Source organism: Arvicanthis niloticus, chromosome 4, assembly GCF_011762505.2.
Source record: "Arvicanthis niloticus isolate mArvNil1 chromosome 4, mArvNil1.pat.X, whole genome shotgun sequence".
Classification (NCBI taxonomy): domain Eukaryota; kingdom Metazoa; phylum Chordata; class Mammalia; order Rodentia; family Muridae; genus Arvicanthis; species Arvicanthis niloticus.
This window is the reverse complement of record NC_047661.1, coordinates 118,801,313-118,820,775: the sequence shown is the minus strand read 5'-3', so window position 1 is coordinate 118,820,775 and position 19,463 is coordinate 118,801,313. Positions and strand designations below refer to the sequence as shown.

General features: G+C 38.5%; 1 protein-coding gene across 1 annotated transcript in view; it reads left to right on the top strand.

Moving 5' to 3' along the window:
* The first annotated feature begins 1,737 nt into the window (after nt 1-1,737).
* The window catches only part of LOC117707453 (guanylate-binding protein 3-like), a 30,879-nt gene continuing 13,153 nt past the window's right edge, over nt 1,738-19,463 (top strand). The window contains exons 1-5 of the mRNA XM_034500840.2: nt 1,738-1,877; nt 10,079-10,271; nt 11,360-11,487; nt 12,474-12,583; nt 12,765-12,961. Coding sequence (XP_034356731.2) covers nt 1,764-1,877; nt 10,079-10,271; nt 11,360-11,487; nt 12,474-12,583; nt 12,765-12,961 — 742 coding nt within the window. The 5' untranslated portion in view covers nt 1,738-1,763. The remainder of the gene's footprint in view (nt 1,878-10,078; nt 10,272-11,359; nt 11,488-12,473; nt 12,584-12,764; nt 12,962-19,463) is intronic.

Below are 19,463 nucleotides of genomic sequence, written 5' to 3'. Positions count from 1 at the left end.
TCTATCTATCTATCTATCTATCTATAGAGAGCAAAGGTAGTCTACAGTTTATGTAAGCATTCTTTTTTTTCCAACAATGATAATTTTAATCATCTGTTCTGTACCAAGGGTGAATTAGGTTCTTAGTGAGCATAACAAAAAAACCATACAATCATTCCCCTTCCCAAGGTCACAGGGAGTACAGTGATGACCAAATGCAAGGGAGGCTCACAAGGTGTCTAGTATGGCCCAGTGTGATTCTTAAGACAGCATTTATAGAGTTTATAAATATCCTTTCTATTTGAGCTATGTAATTTTCTTTTACTTGGATATTTTATTTATTTACATTACAGATGTCATCCCCTTTCTCCATTCTCTGCCCTCCAGAAGCTCCCTATCATATTCCCTTCCCCCTTTTTGCTTTTATACTATTTTAATTACATGCAAGTATTAAGGTCAGTTCTAGGTTGAGGAACTAGCAATATAATATATGCACATAGTCAAAGAACAAACAAGGCAATAAACAACGTTCTGTGATCACTCCCATGATCACTGTTTCTAAGGGCTTATAAGGATCATCAAAATACCTGAGCCTACTTCCCTGTCCTAGCCCAAAGTCATTTTCATGCCTGATGCCTACTTCTTTGTTCTCGCCTAAGATTTAGATTCCTTCCTGAAATTACTTCTTTGTTCTAGCCTAAGATTTAGATTTCTGCCTGAAATTACTTTGTTGTTCTAGCCTAATATCAGATAACTGCCTGAAGCCCATTTCCTTGACCCTGGCCAATGTCAGATCCCTGCCAAGTAGCCCCAAAAGCTCTCCACATCTCCCCATTTTGTATTTCATAAACAAGACTGAGCCTATCTTAGGTGGTTTTGCCAAAATGTCTTCCTTACCAATTGTGGAATATGCATTATCAACAGCAATGCACTTCTGTCTTAGGTTGGTAAGGCTGTATGCAGAATCTTACTCATTGTTGGCTTGCCAGCATGTTAAATTAATAACTCTGTTTAGGGGTCCATTTTCAGTTTCAAGTCATGTATTTGGCTGCCAACATGTTGATGTTGTTAAAGACAAGCTTTAACAGGACAGGCAGAAATAAAAGTATTCCCAGGACAAAAAAGGGCTAGCATGATCAAGCTATCTATGCCATTCTTGAAACTTGACCAATGTGTAAATACTGACCTCATGTCATGGATAAATTTATCAGCATTATCTGCTGCATCAACACTCAGGATAGCAGCATTCTTTAAATTCATAATCTCACTATGCAAAGTTAAAAAATCCAGAGAGGTGTTAGAATTATGCCAAATACCCTGCAAGTGACTTTATACTTTTTCCTAATAATGACTATTATTGTAAATTTTAGAAATAACATAACTCCGTTGGTATTTGACATGACACTCAAGATGGTTCCTTACTCTTAAACTCTGAGCCACCCTCCAATAATTTGCATAAGACACAGAGCATCAATCTGATGTTCCAAATGCCTATCTAAATCCTCTTGTATAATCAACACATTAGTAACTTTTTTTTTTTGCTAAATGAATAACCAAGGTAGCTGTCTTAATCATGTAAGCATGCTTGAGTAAGGCATAAATGCAGTCAACAGGCAACAGCAGTGGGACTATTTGGGTAAAAAAATGAAGGTGATAGAATTTCCTCTATGAAATAGCAATAGTGGTAGAAAGGAGCTGGCACAGTAATACTACATTAATTATATCATTAATTTTCCTTCTCAATGATACATAAAAAAGCTGAATCTGCCAAGGCTGCTGTGAAAATGTTGGAGGATATGTACAAGATGGACCAGAACAAAATGGCACAGAAAGAAGAAAATCATCAGGAACACATGAAGCAATTAACTGAGGAGAAGAAAGCGTCTCCTGAGCACCAGGTATTCCATCCCACAATATTCACAACAGGATAGGCAGAGAACACATAAAAATTAACACAGTATGCTGACTCCATGTCTCAAAGTAGGCTGATGTTGAATAATCTATTCGGTATCTCCAGTGAGATAGTAGGGTGGTTATTGCTCTACACGCTTGTCTTAGGATTTCTATTGATGTGATAAAACACCATGACCAGGAGCAGCTTGAAGAAACAGGGTTTATTTCAGCTTACAACTCTCACACCACACTCTATTATGAAGGGAAGTTAGGAAAGGAACTTGAAGAGTTAAGAACCTGGCAGCAGGAACCGAAACTGAGACCATGAAAAAGCTTTACTTACTGCCTTTCTCCATGGCTTGCTCAACCTTTCTTTCTTTCTTTTTAAAATTTTATTGGATATTTCATTTATTTACATTTCAAATGTTATCCCCTTTCCCAATTTTTTTCTCTGGAAACCCTTTATTCCACTCACCCTTCCTCTGCTTCTATGAGGGTGCACACCTACCCACCCACTCCTGCCTCCTCACCCTGGCATTCCCCTACACTGGGTCATGGAGCCTTCTCAAGGGCCTCTCCTACCATTGATGTCCAACAAGGCCATCCTCTGCTACATATGCATTAACCTGCTTTCTTAGACACTCCAGGACCACTTGTGCATCAACTGCTAATTAAGAAAACAAGCTTACTCATAGGTAATCATACATAGGTATTTGCTCAATTGTGGTTCCCTCTTCTCAGCTAACTCTAGCTTGTGACAGGTTGACAAGACAAACAAACAAACAATAGCAGGGCAATGAATCAGCTGAAAAACTGGGCTTAGGTGACCCAGGAATGGTGAGTAGGGGGTTCTCCTGTGAAGAGATGCTCACCTGTGCTTGGAAGCTTAATTTTGTCTTGTGGTTTGACTCTGCTTCTCAAGCTTCCAGAATACTTTGTTGACTATACTGTATACCCATGGAAAGACTGGAAGCCAAAACATATGTGCATTGCTTAGTGCTGCCTTAGGACACAAGGACAGAAAAAGCTTTCTGATGCTCTCAGCCTGTAGGTGTCCTTAAACATGTCTTTCACTGAGATGAAAGCAATAAACAATTAACTGTGATTCAGACATGGAACCATTATATCTTGATAGAGATCTCAATCATTCCTCTGTCAACTCTTTTCTGTCCACCTAGAAACAAAATAAACACGTGTATTGTAGTGAGAAATATTTAAAAAAAGCAATCCAAAGCTAATCTAAACCGGGGCCTCTTGTTAGCTACATATTGTCCTTCAAACTCTCCCCATCTAAAAGGAAGACAACTTTTTCTGCCTCTCCTCTTCCCCTCCCCAACCTGGAAATCTTGCCTACTCCTTGCTCATTGATTGGCTCATAGAAATCTTTATTCACTAGGGGAAGGTTCACAAGAAGTCACCTGAGTATGTGATTCACTCCTCATCCCAAGCAGCCTCTCTTGGGGAAGTAGAATCAGCATCAAAATACAAACAGTACCAGGGCTATTTCTCAAGTGATTTGGACAAAATCTATATATAAATATATCCTAAAAGCAAATAATTACAATTTTATAAATTCAGTTTAATCAATATCTGCCTCAAGAAGTAGGCAGCTTCCATTCTTCAGCTCTCTGCCTCAGAGAAGCCATCTTGCCTCTTTTCACAGCAGGGCACCTCAGAGCTCTCTTTCTTTGTTTCAAGGTTCCAGAACTTGAGTCATGTGACTCTGCTTCACTCGCCAAACCTCCAAATTTCTAACTACATTTCTAACTCAAAGAATCTTAAATTTCTAGCGGATTGTAGCCTGCCACATTGGACGTCATCTGTAGTGTGAAATATTAAAAAAGCAATCCACACTAACTTTGGCTACTTTCTGGCCTCGGTGGTCTCCCCACCTCCATGGCTAGCCCCATGTAGTGATCACCCATCTTGTGGTTCTGTTGTCAACTTGTGGAAACTCTCCGACCCAGAGCTCTGAAATCTCTCCACTCAGCTTGTTAAGTTCTCACTGGTGTGTTGCTGCCACACCAGCTCCATGCTTCCAAATTCCCACAGCCTTTTGGGGTGCACTTCTTGCAAACCCAGGCTTTGCTGCCATACCTTTCTCTCTGGAACCCAGTTGAGTCGCCACAATAAGGAAAATACCACTTGAACTTAGTTCAGAATCGACAGGTAACTCAATTGCTGGGTGCAGCAACTAGCATCCTAATTTTGTAAGCTGTCCTAAATATAACTCCTCTGATGAGGAATCTTGGTGGATCTGCCATCTAAACTGGGGGCCTCTTGTTAGCTACATATTGTCTTCCAAGCTCTCCACACCCAAAGCAAGACACCTTTTTCTGCCTCTCCTCTTCCTCTCTTCAACCTGGAAATTCTGCCTATTTTTGACCCAGTGATTGGTTCGTAGAAATCTTTATTCATTAGGGGACAGTTCACAGGAAGTCACCTGAGTACATGTTTCATTCCACATCCCAGGCAGCCCCTCTTTGGGAAGTAGAATTAGCATCAGCATCAGGTCTTCCACAACAGTGTCTCTTGATTAAGTCAAGCTATGCTTTCTCTGAGCTAGTATGGCAGTCTGTTCTGTACTATTGTGAGCTCCACTCATCCTTTCCCCTTGTGCTAGAGATCAATCACAGGATCTTGGGATGCAAATAATCTATCAAAAATAATCCCCCAACCTCTTCCTTGTTATCTCTTATTCCTTATTTTAGTCATTCTCCTCCATGCCAGCATGACTGGGGTCCCCATCTTTGTACTGTTTCAAAGTCACCAACTGACTCCAGTCTGCCTTATTCTCACCAAGGCCAACTCTAGCTACACGTCTCAGTTATCTCCGGATGTTATGGCAAAATACCATAGACTGGGTGGGGGTTAAATGTTCTTCATGTACCTCAGCTGGGCAAGTAGTTCATGATCAAGGTCTCATGAGAGTCAGTGTCTGGTTAGGGCACCCATCTTGGTCCACAAACTGCTGTGTTCTTCCCGTGTCTTCATGTGGTGCTTCAGAAAGCTCTGGTCTCTTTGTTTTCATATAAGGATACTGATCATCAGAACTCCTCCCATTCAATGTCATCTAAGGCTGGTGATCTGGGAAGGGCTCCCATCCACACTGAGTATCAGGGCTGCAGTATAGAAATTGCAAGGTATAATCTGTACATTACTGTCTGTAAGCAGGTGAGATAAAGTGAAATATAAGGCTTGAGCCTGTGATTGGGCAATGAAAAAGAGTGCAGGGCTAAAAGTTTTAAAGAGGTGACAAAATGACAGAGAGAAGGGAGAAAGATGGAGGAAGAAGATGAACTAGATCCACGTGGCCTGAAATAGTCACAGGTAGCTATGGATATCATGGATGATCAATAGAATAATATAGGGCATATTTGTTCAATTATAGGTGGGCAGCTTATATCTTTATAATCGAGTTTTGAGTTCTTTGTATGGGCATTTTGGAGGTTGATAATTTACTCTTATAAATCTGACTGATAAATTACAAATCTGTGGAGTCTTACTTATAAGGGCCTAGGGATTTAGAGCCAGCAGCCAGCAATCTAGTCAGGTAAGGAACAGGGGAAAGATGGCATGGGAAATGTGAGTGGTCAACAGCAGGACCATGGCTTACAGCTCCCAATGGGGGAGGGAAGAGCACATTGCTGGAGAGTAGCCAGTGTTAGCATAGATTGTTTTTTAATAATTACATGCAACAATAATCATCCAATATAGTCTCTACAATTTCACTATCAAATATTCCCTTTCCCTATTTAATGCTTTTTATGTGCACATATACATCCATATGCATATATTTAGTAGAAAAAGACTGAAAATACAACAAACAAGCTCACAAATGTATATTTTATTTTATAGTTATATACAATGTGTATTCACATATATATTTAAGGCATCACTGTTTTATGGCAGTGAGACTTTATGGCACAAGACAAGGATTTGCCTCTATTTTGTTCAAGACTAGATTCTGAACACCTAGAACTGTGCCCTGCATATGGCATTTCTTTCTCTCTCTCTCTCTCTCTCTCTCTCTCTCTCTCTCTCTCTCTCTCTCTCTCTCTCTTGCTCTCTCTCCTCTCTCTCCTCTCTCTCTTTCTCTCTCTCTCTCTCTCTTTTTCTCTCTTTTCTCTCTCTTTCCATTCTCCACCTCCCCCCTTTTTTTTTAGCCTTCCCTCTCAGAATGAAACAGGGCATATTTTTTATGGTGCCTAGAAGTAAGATGGAATTAATTTGATTCTCAACAAATCCTAGACATTAAACATATGCAGTCTTAAGTTGATGTGGGTCTCAAGGGTCAGGTCATCCTGCAAAGTTTAGAGATAGTGAAACTGGCCTGTGAATTGCAGGGACTTTCCATTTCCAGCTCTAGTGTCCTGGTTTGTCTGAGTAACAGCTACTGAATCACTCAGGAAAGCCAGTTGGAGTCATTCTGAATGCCCCCACCCCCACAAGCACATTTTAAACTTGTCAGTTGTTGAATATGCTACTTTCTGTCAGTTTAACTTCCATATCATCTTTACTCAATTTATCCTGTTTGTCTCTCAAACTCTTTAGCTTCTTTCTTAATTCATGTGTATTATACACATATATGCGGGCACATACATGTGTAGATTTTGGGTGTCCTCTTCATCAGTCTCTGCCTTATTCCCTTGAGGCAGGGTTTCTCACTAAAATTGGAATTAGGCTGGCATCTACCAAGCATCAGCCTCCTCCTGTCTCTAACCCATTATAGTTCTACATCTAGTGCATTTTAACTAGGTTCTGAGATTTTTAGTTCCTCTTGAATCCTCTCATTCCGTGAGCTATCTCATGATCTTTAACTCATTTTTCCTTTGACTTATACCTGACCACTTTCTTTTTTACTCCACTATAATCATATATATATATATATATATATATATATATATATATATATATGAGAGATAGCATTTATTTATGCACATGCAAAAATTACATATTGTCTTCTTTTTACTATATACCATGCGACATTTTTAACTAACTTGCCATAGACTGCTGTTTGTATTCCTGTACCAATTCTTTCTTTCTCTGGAATAGAATGCCTAGCTCAGCATTTTCAAAGAATGACTGTCTATGAGACCTAATTCTTGCAAATGGTTTATGAGTAGAAATGTGTGAAGAAAAATTCACCCAAGATCTGCCCTTCATGGGAGGAGACATGGACTATTTCCCTTTCTCTTCATCTTATGGATGGAATGCATATGATGTGGCTTATCCTCAACCATGGGGTAGCAGGAAAAAAGAGAGCTAATCAAAATTAAAATAGTAAGATTTCCCTATGGTGAAGCAGATTAAGTACTCTTCTTCTTGAGCCCCTGAAGAGGCAAATGGACTATCAAATGTACACAGTGTCCTGCAGGTAGTTCTACTGACCAACAGCAAGCCAGATCTTAGTTGGCAAATGTTCCCAGTTTATTTTGAAATTCTACATTGACTTTGACCATGGCATTATGATCACCAAACATGTAATAAAAAAGCAATTCAAGACTAGATGGAATTGGCTTATGTGTCTCTTATATGATATACAGTGAACCAAATTTCTCCAAGAAACACATGTGTTAAAAAAGCCTTTACATTCTGAAAACGTTTCAAGGTTTACAATCTGACTGCAGATAAACAGTTTCCATGGATATTATAGTAGATAGTCAAAGCACCTCCATGACTGGGCAATAAAGAGGCCTAGCAACTTTTCTCTCAAAAAAATTGTCATATGTAACTTTTATGAAGAAAAGGAATTTTTGACAGGTAAGTTTGTATAGTAGATAAGTATAGTAAAAATAAATGATTCTTCAAATCAGACTTCTCCATGCATGGACTGTAAAGTCTCTAACAAGTCATTTAGCCTATTGCTATACTGCTTTTTACCACCTACAATAAAGAGGCAGTTAAAAAAAAATTAATCTTGGGGCTTGAGAGATGGGTCAGTAGTTAAGAACACTGACTGCTCTTCCAGAGGTTCTGAGTTAAATTCCCAGCAACCACATAGTGGCTCACAATCATCTGTGATGGAATCTGATGTCCTCATCTGGTGTGTCTGCAGATAGCTACAGTATACTCACATATATAAAATAGATAAATCTTTTAAAAATTTAATCTTTAGGTTCCTTCTCAGGATCAGTAAAATAATGAATAGCAAAAAGGCATTTACATACAGATACACTCATTAGCTAGAATATTGTAGAAAAATGGGTCACTGAAGACTTGGGTATGGACTGAAGATTTGGTTATATAAAGCTTAGCACACATGTGGTATTCATGTGCTGTGATATGTTTGAACATTTATAACTATTTCAAGATGATGCCATCTTGGACTTTTAAGGTGAGGTTTTCATCCAGTAACAAGTGTCTATATCAGAAAGATGCAGAGAGAAAATTAACACACAAAAATAAAACCCAGGAAAATGGAGCTGGTAATGTCAATACTAATAGTAAATAGTAAAGAGAGGAGAAGAGATACAATAAACCTGAAGTTGAAGGGACCTCAAAGCATGAAGAGGTAACACATATGATTTTGTATGTGATTGATAGGAGAAAGGAAATTTCTGTATTTCAAGCCACTTGATTGGGCACTTTGTTGAGGTAGACCTAGAAATTAATAGATTTAACCACTGAAGTATGGAATGGTGCCAACATGAACTCTTAGACCCATAGAAGTAACTAGAAGTTATTAATGGTCAGAAACTACAAAAATTGTAAGAGGCACAGTAGAAAGTTGTTTTAAAGGAAAGGTTGGTAAAAATGCGGACACTAAATATTCTGTTGAGGGCTCAGAAGGAAGTGAAGAGGATGTCATAGGAAGCACCTATTATCCTAAGGAATACATACACTATCACTAATTAAATGGAAATGGAAAAGGGGATGGAAAAAAAGACTTTTGTGAAGGTACAGAAGAGAGTGAGGAGCAGGTGACTAGAATTGGCAAAGAGTCTTTTTATGCAGTAGTAAAAAACTTGGCTGAGTTGATTTGACATTTATGTAGGAGAGACATTTGCAAAGGATGAACTTTGATTTTAGCTGGGGTGACTTGAAGGAGAAGTCTGGCTTCTCCTTGCTGCTTAGAGGAAATGTGATGGGGACGAAATTAAATAGGAACCAGTAGGATACTTTTGACCTGCCCATACAGATTACAAAGGGTGCCACAGTGAGGAAATTCCTCTTGGGAAAGGGACAATGCAGAGAAAACCAAGTATATGGATAGAGAAACTTGTGTTGAGAGGTTGGGCATGTGATACATAGATTCTCTCGGAGAATTCCTCACAAGACCAAAGCAAAGGTGGGATAGTCATAAAAAGTCAGTGGTACATCTTCTTTGGGTTATGGTATAGATCCTTAGTGTGTACACTAAGGAAACATTGCATCAGCAGGATTTGAGATGATGGTTTAGATTTATTCAGATTTGAAATTTATGCATTCATGTTTATGTTAAAAAATGGAGCCAATGCCACTACTAGTTAGCAGTAGATACTCTGTGTATTTGAGGCAAATATGAACATCACATGTCCAAAATGCACCATTCAACAGAAATCCAGCTACTTCCATTCATGAAGTCTAAAATGGCGTCAGTGGATCACTCATTCCAACCTAGACTATGCTGTACGAAATAAAAGAGTGACTACCTTTCTGTCTTACAAATATGGGTTCCCATCCTAGACCAGAACACAGTTTCCCATGATGTCATCTTCAGATACATTTTTCAAAGAAATTGCATAATTAAATTATACATGTTAAAAGGAAACCATGTTGGACTTCTTTCTTTTGGGCATGTTTTTCTAATTGACTAATGTCAATTAGCAGAAGCAGAAGCCCAAGGAAATTTAAAAAAATACAGAAGTCAGAGAAAAAGGACAGGAAGTGTCAGTGAAATGACAAATACCAAGAGAAGCCCAACTCAGCTGGAACTCAGTAACAAGCATTCACTCCCATAGAGAACACATTCCCATAGAGCACACATTCCCATAGAGCACACTGCCCTGCCCTCTTACTGAACAGTTGGTTGGTTGATTCTATACAAGGAACAAGAAAGTATTCTTGTTTTAATGTGAAGTTTGTGTCATTGTGATTTGATGGAGGCCAAGGAAACCAGCCCAGGGTCACAAGCAGGAAGCTGTGATTTGCATGCCTTGAGTAAATACCATTCGAAATTCCTTCTGAATGAATGATTGGTCTGACAGCCTCTTTGGTTTGACAGATTGCCATGGCACCAGGAACTATGAAGGCCCCCATGTGTCTGGTAGAAAATAAGAACAAGCAGCTGTTGGTGAATCCAAGAGCCATCCGTATTCTTAACAATATTTCTCAGCCTGTGGTGGTAGTGGCCATTGTGGGGATGTACCGCACAGGAAAATCCTACCTAATGAACTGCCTGGCTGGACAGAACCATGGTGAGTGTGGTCATGGATAGAGGCCAATGCTTCATCTCTTTATGATTCAGTTTCTTATTAGTGATAGAGCCACATATGGAAAAACTAGCCCATCTTCTTAACCTTGAGTTAATCACAGGCATCCAATTATTTTTCTTGTTAGACTTCTGTTAATGAAATAGTTCAGGCTATTCCTCAGGATCCTACACCATTTGTTTTAACCTTTTTTTTTTAACCTGACTTCTGTAGCTGCATCTTTTCTATACTAAAAGATGCTTTAGTTTCTGTGTGGAACATGTCTATCACAGTAAGGTGACTATTTTTTTTTATCTAGAATGCAAGTATCCTTCTGGACTCAACATTGCACCATGAATATCCCATACCTCATTTACCAATTTTTAAAGTAAAATGCTATTCTTTCAGTTTCTTGTCTACTCCCTCATACCTTTATATGTTTCAAGTCTCTCCATCTTCTATTTTATTTGAAAATTTAATATAGCCATTTATTTACAGATACATTTCTTTTTTGAGTCTGGTTTCAAGTATCTCAGGGTAGCCTAGAACTCACTATGTAACTGAAAAATGATGTTGAATTGATTCTCCTGTCTCGACACTTTCTCAGTCTTTAAAGCCTGTTTCTTCAGACTTATTCTTGTCATCGAAGCCTTCACTTCATTTGACTCAGAAGATGATCTTTTATTTCCGCCTTGTACCCTTCCTTGGCATTGTCCATATGGCTGACTTCTTGGTTCCTGAAATAGATGTTAAATGATGCTAAATGCTTATGATGACATTGAGACAACACTATTTTAATTTTCAGGATGTTATGCCATGCTGAAATTATGATTTGAAGTTCCATAGTTGCCTGGTATGTGTGTGTATACATATACATATACATATACATATACATATACATATACATATACATATACATATACATATACATATACATATACATATGTGTGTGTATATGTGTGTATATATATATATATATCAGGAGAAATATATATGTGTATATATACACACACACATATATATATACATATATATGTATATATACACACATATAATTTATATATATATATATATATTTCTCATCTTCCCTTCAGGCTTCCCTCTGGGATCCACGGTACAGTCTCAAACCAAGGGCATCTGGATGTGGTGTGTGCCTCACCCAACAAAGTCACGTCACACCCTGATCCTTCTAGACACTGAGGGTCTTGGGGATGTAGAAAAGGTGAGTCAACAAGTGACAGATGAGGTTACTCTTGATTTCTCCTTGTAATTTAATAATCCCTTTCAATTCAATGTATAAGATGTAATCTCACTGTCTAGAAACAAAAATATAGAATATATCTTGAACTTGATACTTTTAACCACACTTCTATGAACAACAACAAAAAACCCCATCAAATATGGTGGTCTGTTAGATAAAGCATTTAATTCTTTTAAAGTGAATAATTAGGCTCTACTGAACCAATAGTGTTTTAGCAGCACAGTTTTCATCCCTTAGAATTAGCCCCAAGATAGTGGTAAAAAATAGGAAAGAGTCTGTTCTGAATACAGTTCCCATAGACCTATGTACCCAGTACTCTTCATCTACTACTGGTCTACAGAGTGAGTTCCAGGACAGCCAGGGCTATACAGAGAAACCCTGTCTCAAAAAACCAAAATAAATAAATAAATAAATAAATAAATAAATAAATAAATAAATATTGGCCATCTTCATTACATTCAGGTGAGAATAAGGACAGCAAAAAATATCTAGTTGACATAAATAACTGCTTGTTGTCTTTAGTTGGATATAATTGGAGACCCCAGTTGTGTCAAGCATATGGACAAGAGTCAAATATATGCTGACTGAATAAATGTATCACCCGCCACTGAATATCTAACTTTGTTCTAGAGACCATGTTTGGTTTTACAATAGGCAGTGTGTTAATCCATGTCATTGTAAAATTAAAGAATAAGAAAGAAAACAATTTAAAGAAAATATCATTAAATTTCTATTATCATAAAAATATAACAACAGTAACAACAAATCCTAATGTAATAATTAAAGGTGAAATGTGTGTTCATGTCCTTACAACTTGTTCCTCTGCAGAACTAATAGACTACCTGAAATAATAGGTGAAGACTCAAGTGTACAGTGATCAGGATGAGCTTTAAATGAGAGTTAAGGAAAGAGCTAGCTCACAAGACCCTTACCCATGTGCCTTTTAGGGTGACCCTAAGAATGATGCCTGGATCTTCGCTTTGGCTGTGCTTCTGAGCAGCACTTTTGTCTACAACAGCACGAGCACCATCAACAACGATGCCCTGGAGAAGCTGCAGTATCCTTCAAAGAGCCAAGTTTCCATCTTCTACTGAGCCACATTGGGGAATGAGAGTTTGGTGTGGCTGAGTTGCTACTGGTGGATCAGATAGAACAGAAAAACAAAATAAAATGTTTATGTTTAGTTTTTCAATAAAGGAATTGTGAATTGTGATTTCTTTTCCTTAGCTGGGTCCTGGTTATGTGACGAAACTCACAGAGCTCATCAGAGCAAAGTCCTCCCCAAGAACTGATGGGATAGAAGATGCTAGAGAGTTTGTGGGCTTCTTTCCAGACTTTGTCTGGACTGTACGGGACTTCACTCTGGACCTGAAGTTAGACGGTTGCTGCATCACAGAAGATCAGTACCTGGAGAACGCCTTGAAGCTGGTTCCAGGTATCAGAGCTTGAACAGGGTACAGAGTATCTTAATACAGGGGGGTGGGCACTGAGTATTACTGTCATGTCTGGAATAACCTTGGCATTTAAGGCTAGACTGAAGTCTGTAGAAGTGAGTACTGGGAGTTGGGTGAAAATGCTTAAGGTTAGGAGTTTAATCTCAAGAAGATCAGTCAACTTATACTTTACCCATCATGTACCTTAGCATCAAATGAGAAGAGAGGAAATGTTTTGAAGACCAAGCACTCTTCCCTGCTCCATTGGCTCCTCCTGCTTTTGTTGCTGAAAACTAGATTCCTATTTGTTACACCCAATATCTCAACAAAATGCTGCCTGTTAAAATAATCTATTTCACTTACTAAGTCTAATTGTTCCAAAGTAGAAATACAACTTTCTCAAACTCGTATTGCTATATTCTTCATAAAATTGTTTTATTTTTTTAAATACATGCAAAGAAAACCATCTCCTCAACTTATACCTTTTTATCTTTTCAACGTATCTAAAACCCATCGGAACAGCACGTTACCATCTCCATTATGGCTTCCTCCTCAACACAGGTTTTTGTTATAATTTCAAGCAATAGTTTCAATGTGTTTTACGCATCACAGCTATGTCACTGGTGAAACTTTCAAAGAAATACCAATTCTGTTTCACTTCTTCATTGTTTTCCAATCCTTTAGTTAGCAAACATATTGAAGCTGTTGTTTGAGGATAAGCAGGACCAACTGTTGTCCATTTCTATAAAGTCCTGATCTCAGAGTTTGAAGGGAAGTGGTTCATCTTCATATTAGTCTTAAAAGTAGTGGTGACATTGAGATTGTTCTTTGCACCCTTGTACTACAAAATAGCTTCCTATTTAAAACTCATTATCATAGTGGTACTGTCATGAACAGTACACTGTTCATGTACATGTACATATACATGTCATTGTACTCTTCCCAATCTTTCCCTCCTATCAACTTCTACATAAAACTGAGAATAATATAGATTTAAATTTAAATTTCACTTTTCAAGCAACAAGGCACTAATTCAGTAACCATCTGATTAAAAAAAGCCACTTACAGCTAGTGGTGGTGGTGCACACCTTTAATCTCAGCACTTGGGAGGCAGAGGCAGGCGGATTTCTGAGTTCGAGGCCAGCCTGGTCTACAAAGTGAGTTCCAGGACAGCCAGGACTACACAGAGAAACCCTGTCTTGAAAAACCAAAAGAAAAAAAAAGCCACTTACTACCCCAAACCACATCCGGGCTTAGAATGCTTAAAATTAGCACTAATTTTAGCCTCAGATACCTGCATAGATATTTCTTTGGTTCAAGTCTAATTTGCAAAGAAATATGGGTCATCAATTTTAAAAGGTGTAAATGTTATTCTAAAACATTGCATATGATAACATTCAAAAATAAATAAAAATACCCATATCCAGCAGTGCATGGCCAACATAAAATGAACTCTTGGAAGTTTTGGAAGTCTTTTTTTTGAGGGGCGGGGAGGAAAGTTTATTTCAGCTTACAACTCTCAAGTCACTATCATTGAGCAAAATCAGAGCAAAAACTCACACAGAAACCTGGAGGCAGGAACTGAGCAGAGGCCATGGAGGAGTCCTTAAGAAGTTGCTTCTCATGGTCTGCTTAACCTGCTTTCTTTCTTTCTTTCTAAAAAATTTTTATTTAATATTTTGTTTACATTTAAGATTCCTTCCCCTTTCCCCATTTCCCCTCCCTAGAAAACCCCTGTCCCATGCCCCCCTTTCCTTTTTGCTTTTATACAATTTTTAAAAATGTTAATCAAAGGATTTATAAGTTTGGTAATGCTCAATCAGAAGTGTAACCAATACCCAACCTAGATATAAAAACTATCTTTAACTGGTGAAGACATGTGAACATCTGCCTCCATGTCCCCCCCTTCTCTCTCTTTCCCTCTCTCTCATCACCTAGCTTTTTCTCTCTTTCATCTTCTCTCCTTACTCCATCACTTCCTCTCAATACTCCTTCCCACTTAGCTCCTCCTACATATCACTCTTCCTGTTAGAGTAAAACTTTTCTCTCAAAATACAATTAGAGCATACTTATTCCTAATTGTACCAGTGAGGTACAAGATAGTCCTAATACCCAGTCCATCATTTTGTTGACTAACCAGGACCTCTGTCATCTCTTGTAACTAAAACACTTACTTTTGATCTTGGCTTTTTTTTTTTTTTTTTTTTTTTTTTTTTTTTTTTTGGCTTTAGAATGAATGTCAGCTGAAAACTATCTACTCAGATCTTTTCTCTCAAAGTAAATAGCCAGGATTGGCTATGAGATTATAGGTCTTCAACCCCGTCAGAAATCCAGAATGACTGAGTTAACTGAAGTTATGGGAAGCACTAAACATAGCTTCTAATTTATAGAGACTGCTGAACACCTGAAAAGCCCCTATACTACCAAACGTTGGAGCATCAAATCTTCAGCCTTCTGGGCCAGAGTCATCTGACAGACCTTAGTGATGCAGGATTATTAAGGGCTGATTACTCTGTCTAGGCAGATATAATCAGTCGACTATTCTGCATGTGTGTCCTTTTCTGGACAGTGATTTGTCTGTAGATGGAAAGAGGCAATTCTTGCCTAGTGGCTGTTACCACACAACTGGAGTAACTCCAAGGATGCTCAATTTCTTCTTAGAATCCACGACAGGAAGCTGTCAGGAGCAGACAGGTCTCTAATCAGAATGGACATTAATATATAAATATTTGTAGCATCAATTCTATGGACTTCTGATGTTTTGAAAACCAACTATCCATGTAAGGTAACCTGGACTGTTGTCTGTTCACTCCTCTCAGCTATTTCTAAATAAAATATGGGAAACCTCCTAACAATAAACTCAAAGCTATGAATTTGCTATAGTCCCTTAACTCATAGGTTAACCGTCCCAAATCAGTTAAAAAAGTTAAAGAATGACTGGGTCTAGGCCTTGTATTCCTAAAGGTGTTATACAGGCACAATGCCCATGAGAGTATCAGTATTCATTTCACTTTTATATTAATAGGAAGCTCATACCAATGAAAACCTTAAATTTGAAATCAAAGTAAATTTTGTACCATTTAAGAAATTATAACTTCATCTTGATATTAATTATACAGATTTCTACCAATAGGTTATGGCTATGCAATAAGTCCTAGCTAATCCCCCCTGTTCCAACAAAACCACTACTTGTCCCTAGAAAGACAGACCATTATTAACCACATTAGTCCCCAAGCCCAGAGAATAGGGGCGCTGACTCTTCTTTAACTTCTTCAAGCTGATTACAGGTGTCGAGATATTAGAAGAGGGGTGAGGGGAAGAGTAAGTTGATAAGCCTCTGATGCTGTGTCTTCACTGAATCCAGATGGAATTCCAGGACATCGGAGGTTTGGGCAGGTCTGCTCAGTATGCTTGATGAGTAGATACAGCAAGGCTGTTTATTCTGCAATACACAATTCTCAGAACAAGTTTTAGTATCAAAAAAAAAAATTTCCTCCCAGGGGACTGACATTTTTTAAAGATGTTGGTTCTGACAACTTTTCTTTTTTTCCCTTTTTAAAATTGGTTGTAATATTTACATTTCAGATTTTATCCCCTTATCCTACTTCCTCCCACCACCCAGAAACCTCCTATCCCATCCCCACTTCATGCTTCTATGAGGCAGTGACCACACCTGCCCCTCACTATCCCCTCCCCACCCTCACATTCCCCCCCACTCTGTGTTCATTTTTTTATGGGACCAAGAAATTCCTCTCCCACCTATGCCCGACAAGGCCATCCTTCCCTACATATACCCTGGAGTCTTGGGTCCCTCCCTATGTGTTCCCAGGCTGGTGGTTTAGACCCTGGGGGACTCTGGTTGTTTTGTATTATTGCTTTCCTCCTGGGGTCACAAACACTTTCCGCTCCTTCAGTCCTCTCTCCAAGTTCTCCGTTGGGAAACCCCTGCTCATATCAGTGGTTAACTGTGAGCATCGTCCTCTGAGTGTGTTAGTCTTTGGCAGACCTCTAAGGAGACAGCTATATCATGTTCCTCACATTATGCACTTCCAGCCAACCACAACAGTGTTTAGCTTAGGTGACTGTTCATGGGATGAATACCCAGGTGGAATGGTCTCCTGATGGCCACTCTTTCAGTTTCTGTTCCATGTTTTGTTTCCATATTTGCTCCCTTGAGCATTTTTGTTACTTGTTCTAAGTAGAACTGAGGCATCCCCTCTTGGTCTCCCTTCTTTATGAGCTTCATGTGGTCTGTGGGTTGAGTCTTTGCTAATCCAAGATTTTGGGTTAACATCCGCTTAACAGTGAGTAAATACCCTGTGTGTTCTTTCGGGATTGGGTTAGTTCACTCAAGATGATAATTTCTAGATCCATCCATTTACCTAAAAAATTCTCGAATTCATTATTTTTAATAGCTGAGTAATACTCCATTGTTTAGATGTACCACATTTTTTGTATCCATTCCTCTGTTGAGGGACATCTTGGTTCTTTCCAGCTTCTGGCTATTATAAATAAGGCTGCTATGAAAATAGTGGAGCATATGTCTTTATTATATGTTGGAGCATCTTCTGGGTATATGCCCAGGAGTGCTACAGCTGGATCCTCAGGTAATGCTATGCCCAGTTTTCTGAGGAACCGACAGACTGATTTCCAGAGTGGTTGTACCAGCTTGCAATCCCACCAACAATGGAGGAGTGTTCCTCTTTCTCCACATCCTCACCAGCATCTACTATCAGCTGAGTTTTTGATCTTAGCGATTCTGATTGGTGTGAGGTGGTATCTCAGGGTTGTTTTGATTTGCATTTCCCTGATGATTAAGGATGTGGAGCATTTCTTAAGGTGCTTCTCAGCCATTAGAGTTTCCTCTGTTGAGAATTCTTTGTTTACCTATTTACCCCATGTTTTAATAGGGTTATATGGTTGTCTGGAGTATAATTTCTTGAGTTCTTTGTATATCTTAGATATTAGCCATCTATCGGATGTAGGATTGGTTAGGATCTTTTCCCACTCTGTTGGTTGCCGATTTGTCTTATTGACAATGTTCTTTACCTTACAGAAGCTTTGCAATTTGATGAGGTCCCATTTGTCAATTCTTGATCTTAGAGCATAAGCCATTGTTGTTCTGTTCAGGAATTTTTCCCCTGTGCCTAGGTATTCGAGGGTCTTCCCCACCTTCTCTTCTATTAGTTTCAGTGTATCTGGCTTTAAGTTAAGGTCTTTTATCCACTTGGATTTGAGCTTTGTACAAGGAGATATGAATGGATCGATTTGCATCCTTCTACATGTTGACCTCCACTTTAACCAACACCACTTGTTGAAAATGCTGTCATTTTTCCACTGGATGGTTTTAGCTCCTTTGTCAAAGATCAAGTGACCATAGGTATGTGGGCTCATTTCTGGATCTTCAGTTCTATTCCATTGATCTTCCTGTCTGTCTTTGTACCAACACCATGCAGTTTTTATTACTATTGCCCTGTAGTATAGGTTGAGGTCAGGGATGGTGATTCCCCCAGAAGTTCTTTTGTTGTTGAGAATAGTTCTCGCTATCCTGGGTTTTTTGTTGTTCCAAATAAATTTGCAAATTGCTCTTTCTATCTCTATGAAGAATTGATTTGGAATTTTGATGGGGATTGCATTCAATCTGTAGATTGCTTTTGGCAAGATGGCCATTTTTAATATATTAATCCTGCCAATCCAGGAGCATGGGAGATCTTTCCATCTTCTGAGATCTCCTTTGATTTCTTTCTTCAGAGACTTGAAGTTCTTGTCATACAGATCTTTCACTTGCTTGGTTAGATTCACTCCAAGATATTTTATTTTATTTGTGGCTATTGTGAAGGGTGTCATTTCCCTAATTTCTTTCTCAGCCTGTTTATCCTTTGAATAGAGGAAGGCTACTGATTTGTTTGAGTTTATTTTATATACAGCCACTTTACTGAAGTTGTTTATCAGGTTTAGGAGTTCTCTGGTGGAAGTTTTAGGGTCACTTAAGTATACTATCATATCATCCGCAAATAGTGAAATTTTGACTTCTTCCTTTCCTATTTGTATCCCTTTGACTTCCTTTTGTTGTCTAATCACTCTAGCCAGGACTTCCAGTACTATATTGAATAGGTAGGGTGAGAGTGGGCAGCCTTGTCTGGTCCCTGATCTTAGTGGGATTGCTTCAAGTTTCTCTCCATTTAGTTTGATGTTGGCTACTGGCTTGCTGTATATTGCTTTTACTATGTTTAGGTATGGGCCTTGAATTCCTAATCTTTCCAAGACTTTTTAGAATGAAGGGATGTTGTATTTTGTCAAATGCTTTCTCAGCATCTAGTGAGATGATCATGTAGTTTTTTTCTTTGAGTTTATTTATGTAGTGGATTACATTGATGGATTTCCGAATATTGAACCATCCCTGCATTCCTGGGATAAAGCCTACTTGATCATGATGTATGATTGCTTTGATGTGTTGTTGGATTCGGTTTGTGAGAATTTTATTGAGTAATTTTGCATCGATAT